The sequence below is a fragment of the Myzus persicae genome, unplaced genomic scaffold (genome assembly GCF_001856785.1).
Source record: "Myzus persicae strain clone G006 unplaced genomic scaffold, MPER_G0061.0, whole genome shotgun sequence".
NCBI lineage: Eukaryota > Metazoa > Arthropoda > Insecta > Hemiptera > Aphididae > Myzus > Myzus persicae.
The window spans coordinates 48,055-59,555 of record NW_019104350.1 but is presented as its reverse complement, the minus strand read 5'-3'; the positions used below and the strand labels follow the sequence as shown (position 1 = coordinate 59,555).

At 25.8% G+C, this 11,501-nt stretch overlaps 1 protein-coding gene across 1 annotated transcript; it reads left to right on the top strand.

Annotated features, from left to right (window-relative positions):
- Positions 1-512: 512 nt before the first annotated feature.
- Positions 513-8,436, top strand: LOC111041414 (transcription initiation factor TFIID subunit 7-like). Its single transcript, XM_022325682.1, has 10 exons — positions 513-948; positions 1,026-1,105; positions 1,321-1,443; positions 1,598-1,678; positions 5,581-5,787; positions 5,858-6,002; positions 6,112-6,236; positions 7,636-7,885; positions 7,961-8,130; positions 8,237-8,436. Exons 2-10 carry the CDS (start codon positions 1,043-1,045, stop codon positions 8,264-8,266), a joined length of 1,194 nt encoding a protein of 397 aa, XP_022181374.1. The 5' UTR covers positions 513-948; positions 1,026-1,042; the 3' UTR covers positions 8,267-8,436.
- The last annotated feature ends 3,065 nt before the right edge of the window (positions 8,437-11,501 follow it).

Genomic DNA, 11,501 nt, shown 5'->3' with positions numbered 1-11,501 from the left:
TTCATAAAAAAGATAACAATTTTTCATAGAAGATAAATATTAATAATGATAATTACCTATTGTCTTTATTTGTTTATTACTTACATGATTTGTTTCCAAGTATCATGTATTTTTTACCTGAATTGAGCTATTCCATAAAATGTGGTACATTGTGAATTCCGAATTACCTAAATTAGATCCAGGCTACAGGACTCAAGAAGTCATTACTCATTATAAGTCATACATGTACCAATTTATTATTAATTATTATTAAGTATTTTTTTTATATTGTACATTCTGTGATAATATTATTAATTATTATCAGTCGTGATTACATTTACAATCTGTATTTTCTTTTTACATCGTTGTAGTTGTTATTCGTAACCACGGTTAATAGATATATCTATTAACCGTGATTCGTAACAACATTGACATACGAGATAGTAAAGTTGAGGGTCCTACCAATAATATGATAAGAAAATATCGGGTAGCATAATTTCATGGTAGTAGTAGTGCATAGCAGTTGTGTCACCCTAACCCAGCCACGAGTCACGACTGCTGCACTTCTACGCCAAAGTTTTTAACCTAAATTGTGGTTGAGTATAATATTGTCTTTGATCGTGGCGCGAACCTTGCGACGACCGTTGTGCCGCCGTGCTTTAGCCGTTATTACAATCAAATCATTAATTACGTGATAATGATAAACGATTGACGACATTAATAAATAATAATTATTAATTAGCAGCGTACGATTTGCGACAGTGATTGTGTGCGGGCCGTGACAATAATACCATTATTATTGCTTGTATTTTTTTCAGTTCATCTCACTATTTAAGATATTATATTTGAAAATGTACAATGTAGTGGCGCATGCTAATACTTAAATTGTCGGTCTATAAAGTTAATAAACATTATTGTTGCGCTTTAGCAAATATTAATAGCTTGTTATTTACATCGTGAATTCGTGAGGTAGTGAATTAAATACTATATTATAATATGTAGATATTATACTTTATACTGTACTATACTAGATGTCTTTCACACAGGATTGAAGTCTTCTAAGATGGAAGACAAATCAGATCAAACAATCGAGTTGGAATCGGAAGTTATTTTAAGAGTCCCATCGGTAGTACATATTAAAATTTTCATCTATTACTTATGTGCCGGCTGATCATTTCTCGAAATAAATATGCATTTTATATTATCTTAAAAATGTTCTTTTACATGTTTAGCAATAGTAATTGTATAATGCTTAAGTTTTTTCTATAGTCGTTTACAATATAATATTGTGTATTGAAAATGAAGATAATTATAAAATTGTATTCACATGTTGTGTTATAGGAAGCTGCTGCTACGATAAGAGAGATAATTAAAAGTGATGCCAAAGATCAACTTAGTATAAAACTAGAAAATGATATTCGCAGAGGTGAAGTTTGTATCGGCAATCATCATCTATTTGCAAAGGTATTTTATTTACTTATAATATGTTAACATTATTTTTATTATTATGTTTGTTACTATGTCGAGTGGCAAAACTAAGTTGTTTAATCCAGTTATTCCATATTTACATATTAGGAGCCAATTTATGTGTTACACCTTTTTTTTAACCTGTGTTTAGGTTGTTGACTTACCAACTATCATTGAAGGACAAAAAACACTTGACAACAAGACTATGTATAAAACTGCAGATATATGTCAGGTAAAAATAATAAAATTATTCCTAAATAAGGTAACCCCCCCTCCCCTCTAAAATTTTTAAAAGTTGTCCAAGATTTTTTATATTTTGAATGCAAAAATGGTAGTTCCAGTACCTACTTATTTAAAAAAAATGCTGAACAAAAGCTCAACATAAATTAATACCGCGTTCATGCTTTTCATACTTTGTTGCTTGTGATGTTCGAGTTGTATTAACATTGTTTCAGAAGACATATTACCTTTCGTAATACTGCCATTAGACTTTGAAAAACCTAAAGATATTATTCAATTTAGGCAAATTGACAAAAAAAGTATATAAGTCAGAGTACTTTGAGCTTTATTTCAGATGTTACAGATATAGTTTGTTCATCATATAGTTCAAGGAGATTTATCTTTAAAAACACTCTATAAGTATGATCAGTGCTATAATCCATGTTATCGCCTACATACTTTGTACCTATATACATTATTTATTTTTGCAAATAAATTGACAAAAAAAAGTATCAAAATATGGTTTGTTCTTCATGTTATCCAACGCACATGTATCTAAAAACATATTATTCACTTCAGTGGTACTTGTTGTGGTAGTTTTTTTTGGACGATTTGGAGTACCTATAAGTGAACAATTAATTCAATATTTCAATAATGGTTTAAATTATGCTTTATTTACTTTTGATTTTTTGCTATAAAATACCTGTTTTGTGATGTTCATCCAATTCACTCATATAATTCTAATAATCTATAAGGTTTTTACTAGTTTTTTTAGTTTCTATAACTTTGTTCAAATGTTTGTAAAATGTATTTTCTATATTTAAGACATGTACAAAGTAACGAAGTATACAGTGTCGTGTACAGTTTAAAAACTCGACCAGTCGAAAATATCACTTATTGTTCTTTTTTTATGGTTGACTGACTTCATCAAGATAGCTATTACTTTTATCATTCAGGTATGGTCATATCCATATGAGAAAACTATGATTCTTAAATAGGCAGTACAATAAGTAACAAAAGTTTATACACAGTGCTTCAAAAAATTCATATTTAATTACATTATGATACATAAATAAAATTAATAATGATTGTTTAAAAAAAATATCAATGCTATAATTAGGTAATAATATTAGTTGGTTAAAAAAGAAAGTGGTTTATATACCCGGACAGGACCACATTGACAGCAATTGTACACATTGCCCATAACATGTATATAATTGGTATGGTTGATACATTTTAGTTCTATAAGTTATGATTAGGGTTCGGATTTGAAGGCAAATGCCTTTCTCTTATTAATCACAATAGAAAAATAATTTGTATACAAAAATGTGTTTCATTTAATTTCTTAGACGATGTATCTTTTTTTGTTTTGCCTTTTTTTGCCTTTTTACTTATAAATGCCTTTTTGCCTTTTTTACCTTTTGTACTCATAAATGCCTATTTTGTGTTTAATTTTTTAGTTGATTTTATAATTGTATACACAGCTTGAGTATTATCGCTACAAATGATTTTTATTATTCGCAATATTAATCGATATCATCTTATCGAGTATTTGGTTAGGTTCAACAAAGTTATATCGAAGAACAAGGGATGGTAAAATATCAAAAAGATCAACCAAGTATTGATTGGAGAAACCACAAGCGATGACGATCTATCAATTTGCAATCTTAATTTAGATAATTATTTAAGTATGAAATACCCCCGATAACTTCGGTGGACGCAGAAAGATCTTTTTCGATGTACAAAAATATTTTAACCCCTAATTTTTCTGAAGACAGCTTATCACAATACATGGTAGTCAATTTTTTTTTAATACCAACTAGTTTATTTTGCATTAAATTAACTAGTATAACTCAATTAAGTTAATATTTAAAATTGTTTTAACTAATTCTTAGGACAAACCTGGTTTTAAAAAAAGGTACCTAATCTATTTATACAAAATAGCATAAACTTAATTTAGTTTAGTATTCATGCTCATTTTTAATTTGTATTTTTCTCAAAATGTGTGCATTTGAAAGTGTTTAAAAAATGTTCACTATTTTATTTTGTAGTATATTTATGAATTGCCTTTTGATATAAATTAAATGCCTTTTTTTGCCTTTTTTTACATTTTAAATGCTTTTTTTATTGATTATATTGCCTTCAAATCCGAACCCTAGTTATGATTAATTTGCTGACTTGAGTTGTTATTAACAGTTAAATGTAATTTTTTTTTATACAAAATATATTTTTAATTCATTTAATGAATTACTCTTATATAAATCCCGTCAATTAAATTATTATAAAAACAAAATACAAAAAAATTAGTTTTTTGCTTTTTAATCATTAATGCATAATGTCTTTAAGCTTCTTGAATTGTATTAGGTGCTACCAATAACATAATGTCTGAAAAATATGCTATGTAAATATAAGCAAACTTTGGATGGGCAATACGCTTAAAGATTTTTTTTTATGTAAAAGTGTGTCAATCTTATTTTAACTATTTATTGATTAGTTACCTCAACTAAGTTTTAAACCATCTAAGTATATGTTTTTACTTTTGGAAGAAACTGAAACTAATTTATCATACTGTCGTCCTGCATACAAAGATCTTAAAAATGATTCTCTTCATCGGTGAGAAGTTCAATATGACATTTATACAATACACGCAGGCATTAAATTTTATCTGTGAAACTTTTTAACTTGTTTTTCTCAAATATTTATTAATAAATACATTTCGTTTTTAGCACAAAAACAATAAAATTGCAAATAAAATATCAAATCATTAAATTATTCAAATTGACTCATGATTAGGTATACAAATATTATGTGAATAACAAAATGCAATTACCTTATTATTTTAAAATTACCTTCTGTCTATGTTAGTTTTTTCAATTTGCCTTTCTGGAAGTATGGTAGACATTGTTTAAAACCCCTAATCCGGTCGTGTTATTATGGGTTACAATGGGTTTTATTGGGTTGTAATGAGTTTTAATCTGCTTAAATAATTTTTTCCTAAAAGTACTAACACTTACTAATACTTATTTTTTATTGTTATGAGTCTATTATATGTTTTATAAAAAGTATGAAACAGCAAATTAAAACAAAACATTAAGAAAATAATATAACATGTATTTTTATATTGTATTTTGATAAATTGAGTTTTTATTTTTATTACCTAACCTAAGTGAGCATAATGTGTTGGGCCCAGTATTTCAAATCCTGAATTTTATAATGCTTTGTTCGGTATTTGTTATTGAAGTAACATTATTACATATAAAATAAAAACTTTTATTTTTTGTACCAAGTGAATCAGATATTGAAGTAAAATTGCACTATAAATATTGAAAAATAATATTTTATAATTTGTATTTACCTAATCTTGATATATGTGCATATGTGGCAAGAATTTGTCACTAAAGACCTGGGTGGTCACCCATCCTTGAACTAGTGGTAGAATACACCCCGACACAATTATTATTCTTATTAATTTAAGTTTATTTATATTACATATTTTAGTTTTTATATTTTATTATTTTTTCATGATAATTCAGTAGTAAATTGACAGCATACTATAAATTAAATCATTACAATATTGAATAAAATTAAGGTTTTTGAATATTTTGTATTCTGCTAATATCTACTTTGTGATTGTCATCGAAAGTGATGATTTTATATTTAATTCATTCATGGAACATTTATATATATATTTCTGTACATGTATATATATATATTTATAAAAATCACTTTATTTCATTAAGTTTAAATAATAATTTTAAATGTTTGATGTATTTCTGTTCCTAATACCTAAAAATGTGGTTTATTGCAATTTAAAATGCATTATTCAATACTTGGTTTAAAGTTATTTACCTATTACTTTCTCATTATTGAATGATATATTTTATTTATGTTAAACTAACATAATTATTTTCTTAGATGATTATATGCAAAGAAAACGAAGAACTTTTTCTGTCTGAAGATGATGAGGAAACAAAAGTATTAAAAAAAAAAGAACCTTATAAAGTTGATAAAAAATATTTGTGGCCACATGGTGTAACTCCGCCATTGAAAAATGTACGAAAACGAAGATTTCGTAAAACCCTTAGAAAACAATATGCTGAAGCTCCAGAAATTGAAAAAGAGGTTTTGCTTAATTAACTGTTATTTAAAAGTTGTTTTATACATTGCTAAGTGTACTATTATATTTTCTCAGGTTAAATATCTCTTAAAAAGTGATAGTGAAGCTGTTTGTGTAAAATGGGAAGTAATATCCGAAACAGAGCTTCAAAACAATAGAAAAATTAAAGAAGAACCTTTTATGCAAGGTGAACTGTATAATAATCTAAATCAAGACATTGGTATTGTTTAAATTTCTTATTATATTTAATTTTTCATATTTACTCTTTGAATACAATATTCTGATTGTAGTTACTTTATTTGTTAACTTAATTAATATTTTTCTATTAGCGGAAAAAGATATTTTTGGTGAAGCTGTAAGTGATTCAGATGAAGATGGTAATATAAATATAATGGATATGGATGAAGATATGAGTAATGATAATAGCCGTTTCTCTGATACTAATTCATTAATGGTACATTTTTTAATTTAGTAATCCTTACCACTGGGGGTCGGGAAAGTTGTACTGTATAGTATGTTTTGATAAATCTGGTAATTAAGTAAGTCACTGTAGTGAATGTAATACAATTCAATTCAATCATTGTATCAGAAAAATGATACTGAGTAGAGTCTGTATGTTACTAGTTAATCTTTATTTCTACAGTAATTTACATTACCTACAAGTGGTAATTTATTTTTCTATAAATAGTATAGTATGTTGATCAAATTTTCCCAAAAACCATGTATATGTTCTATTATTTAATTATATTTAATTCTCGTGAACATTACAGCCAATACCATCCACTGATATGGGTGCCCACTGGTCAGTATTTTGCTGGTACAGTGTTTTCACTCCAGTAGACTTAAAAAGCCGGTCACCAGTATAAACCATCACTGACATAAAAAAATTTGGTGTAGTTTTGATGAGACACTGATATGAATATATAAATATTTTATTGTATTTTTATGAAATTAGTCAATTTAAACAATGTAAAATGGCAGCGTAAGGATACAGTCCATGTTTTAAGTATAGGTTGTCCCCTTATACTAAAATTTTTGTTCTATGATGTGATAAAATTATACTATTGTCTAATAACCTAGTTATTTTAAGCCACGGCTGTGCAAATGTATACCTTTAATTGTATTATTAATGACAAATGATGGAAACCAATTTTTTTTTGGCACTCAGGCAAATATTTTTTAAATTAAAAGTTGACAATCCTATGTACTGGTGGGCTGTATAATAGTGTGATTGGGTTCATGGTATAATTATATTGTTATCTTTAAAACTAGTCTAAAATATTTAAAAATTATAGTAAAATTGTAGTAAGTATAAAAAATAAAGTATAAGTACTTAATGGCAAAAAAATTTTAACTATCCAATATTAAAATTGTTTCAATTACAACTTAATAACTACAAAAACTGGAATTTTTCATTTAATATCAAAATTATGAAAAACTGCTGTAGAAACAATTTGTGAGGAAACTTATTTTAAATTTTCAAGTGTTTTGACTGTGTTTAGAAAGAAAGAATGTTATCAGCATACGTTAAAATATAAAAATAAGAAAACAATTTTTAATGTCTATAAATAACACACAGTATGATAAAATATTTTTAAAAAAACGTAATTTCTAGGAAGTGCTACTATAAATAATTGGTAAAGTACTGGTGAATTTTTATTCTAGACTCTTTCCAGCTAGATACAAATGTATGACAAAAACCAATTGCAAAGTTGATTGCCACCATTTTTACTCCTCAAAAAGGCCACAACAAACTATAGGGCTTTTTTTTTAAACACCAATGTAAAACCAATATAATATTGTTACTCTCAGTCTAAAATAAATATATTAAATAATAATAATTCCTATTTTAGGAGGAAAAACCATCAATTTCTGGAACCCAAAATCTTATTACAGAGTTTACGAAAGAAATGTTTATTTCTGATGATAGTTCCAGCCATGTTATTAAAAAGGAAGAAGGAAAAGATTCCACATTCGATGAAAGTATGGGTTATAGATATGATTTAGGTGTGGATTGTAAGTCTGAATTAGAACTTAGCAATGATAATGAACTTGGTGATACATCCATTTTATCAACATTAAAAGCTGGAAGTGTGTCTGCTGGTAAGTTACTAAAAAAACTAACGAATCCTAGATAAATGTATATTATAATATTATCAATCTTTGAATTCGTTTCAGATGATATAAAACATAAAATTGATCAGTTAAGACAAGAAATTGAAGACCTTAAAGAACGTAAATTACAACAAGATTGGCAAATTGCAAATATTGAAAATATTAATTTAAGAGAACGTTTTATTAGTTTATCTAATAATCTACATACTGAGCAACTAGAAAAAGAACAACAGGTATATACTTTGTATATTTTTATCTCAGAATAAAAGTTCATTTGAAGTCTAATATTTGAATATAACTTACTGATCCATTATACATGTTTTGACTAATTTGTTATAGATTCAAGAACTTCAAACATATCACCATTAAATAAGATTGTTGGTTTTATAAAATAATTTTATTTTAGACTCTGCAATCGTTCTATTACTTTAATGTTATTATTACTTTAAGACTACGGTTTTTAATGTTATAAATAATCATTTTTTAATCTTGATAAGTTTATCTTACTTATTCATGATTCTTATTCATCAATATATATAAAAATAAACAACTGTTTATATGAAATATTGATATTTTGTTTACCCTGAATTAATTATTTATTGAAATATTCAGAAATCTTTTTTTTATACTTTATAAATGTTATAAATAAACAAATTATGTATGATTTGAAATTCACTAATGGCATATCAAAAAAAAAAACAAAAAAAATGTCCTGTCGACCTGCTTTGTGATGTTGTATACACACATTCCAATAAATAAGTAACTAATTGATTGTGATAAATAATTCATGGTGGACATAGTTAGTAGGTATTATATGTATACAAATATTATGCTTTTAGTTAAACAACTGACAGGGGTACATCATTTTAAAAAACAATGAGTTTGTAAAAATTGTAAATTACTTACATTGTGTTGTTTACATTTCTTAATCGAGTATCAATAAGATGACAACCAAGCAATGTAAATAATAAAATTAAATTAATTTTGTCAAACTCTAAATAAAAAAAGTTATAAATAATGACCAATGCACTCAATGTCGCACTTTACTGGCGTCCCATGATTTTTAATTAAAAAGACAATCGTGCTCTCAGAGTATTTTATTTATAAATGTATTTATCTATATTTTTGTACTGCGGTGAATATCTGTGTATTATAGAATCAATAACACATTAGTAAGAAGGCTTTGGACTTGGGCCCTACTCGCCTGGCTCTGATTATTACAAGTTAATTTGTTATTTTAGTTTTACTATTTAATTTCCAAAATATTCTATTTATATGAGTTTGAAATTACCAAACCAGATTCAACTAAGAACTTGATCACAAAATATTGACTTTTGATAAAGACAATCCAAGACAAAAATGTTTAAAACAAAACAAAGAATTTATGTGTAGAATGTCTAAATTATTTGTATTAAGTGTTAAATGACTATTTTGGTTAAGAATAAGAATAAAATTAATGTTATATGCCAGTAACATATTCAATGAAAAAATATTGAATGTACATTTATGATGAGCTATGTTTGGTAGAGCCTATTTTTACTATTTGCGTCACACAAATTTTTAATTTGATATTCTAAAGATTAAAAATGTTTTAAAGTACTTCAATCTATAATAATTAAATTTAGAATAAGTAGTTTAATAGTTAATTATATAGGTATTTTAACAGTCATGTAAAGTATTCAAATACTTCTATTAAAATACTTTTTGAAGTATTTTTTGATATTCTAAATAGAATTTTTTTAAAGCTTTTTTTGAGTAATCTGGATACTTTTAAAAATTATTTTAGCAGCATTTTAATACTTTTATTTAAATATCATTAAGTCTATTTTATTATTTATTTTTCAAAACAATTGATATGAATAGAAATAATATTGTTTTTGATGAAATAATATTATAATCATAATAATTCTCTATTCTTATTGTTGATATCTCTAAGAACTATATTTTGTTGTATTATTGTTATTTAAAAAAAGTAATAATAATATAATATAGTTCTTTAATTGTGCAGTCGTACGGACGCATAGTTTCACAGAATATAATATGTACAATTGTACTGAATACGTTAAGGAAAATGAAAATCTAATCATTTTAAAATAGATCCATATTAATAGTTAATACAAATTTTTATTTATTTATTTTTGTCATTTGATTTTGTTGATATTGTTGAGAAATATATGTAAACCTATATTTACCACTAAATAGTCTAACATGTTATAGTGTTTTTCAAATCGTTAAAATAATAAAATCTATGGTTGTAAGTATTATCATAATATAGGTACCTGAGGCTGTACTGATGTATAGTATACATATTTATTATATGGTTTAAAATTATTAAAATTTTAAAAAAAATACTTTTATTTATATTCAAATACTTTGGGAGTATTCATCAAATACATTTTTATAATAATATTTTAAAAGTATTTTGAGTACAATTTTATTCATATACTAGTATAAGTATTTTAATAAAACAAAAGTATTTTTTACGAGACTGGTCTTTAATAAGTATAGATGAGTGGAATAGTGGACCAAAATTTAAGGGGAACTGTGTGCTACTCCAGTCCTCACTTCCAAACTTTAAATAATTATAACTCAATAATTATTTGCTCAAAATTCGTTTTTTATGCATAGTAGTACAAGTGCTTCGACAAAATCGGTTTTCGAAAAAGGAATTAAAAATTCATAACCATCAAAAAAAACTAAACGTTTTAAAATTATGTAAAAACAGTATTTCCAAACACTTCAATATTTATTGAAATAAATAATTATGAGTGTCTGGATCACCCGGTATAGAATGCTGTTTAAAATTTATTATTTACTTATATTATAGGTAAAATTAATTGGGGAGAGTGTTCTACACATCTAGACATCTACAGTGGACATGTTTTGCAAATGAGACCAGTGAATTAGTGAAATAAATTAGTTATAGATAAGAGATAACGGTTGGTATTTGGAGGCAAGGTCATAAGTTGTTACCTCCAACAAATGATTGTGTTTTTGCCCAGCGTACTTTTTAGGGTAATAACTAATATTTAAAAAAGAACAATTTTTAAAAATTTAAAAATTAGGCTCTTATTTACTATCAAAATTCAAAAAATACATACATTTGTAATTAGTTTGTTAAGTGATCACTTATTATGCACAAATTTTAACATTTTAAATAGGTAGGTATATTAATCGAAAATTACAAATTACAAATTACCATCATATAAAACTCGATAAATAAACCCATTTTTTTATGAACAAATATAATACAATATATTATTCTAAAATATAAAACATAGCTTGGCTGAATATTCTTTAATCTCCAAAGTACATTTTTTGTCTACGAATTCTGTACCTCATGTATAAGTCGTCCACATTACACCCGCGTTGAGCAATATAAAGCTAATAAATAAACGTAATAACCTATATAAACTGTCTCAGCCTCCGAATAATAATATTTTTATTTTAAGGTATCGGTAATAGTAATCCCCTTCGTAGTGTCGTACCAGACACTTGTGTACCTGTAGCACTCCGGCACACACACGTCGCACACACACTCACATTTCACCATAGGTAATAATAGGTATCGATATTCGTTATTTATATTGTTTTTTTTTTTTAT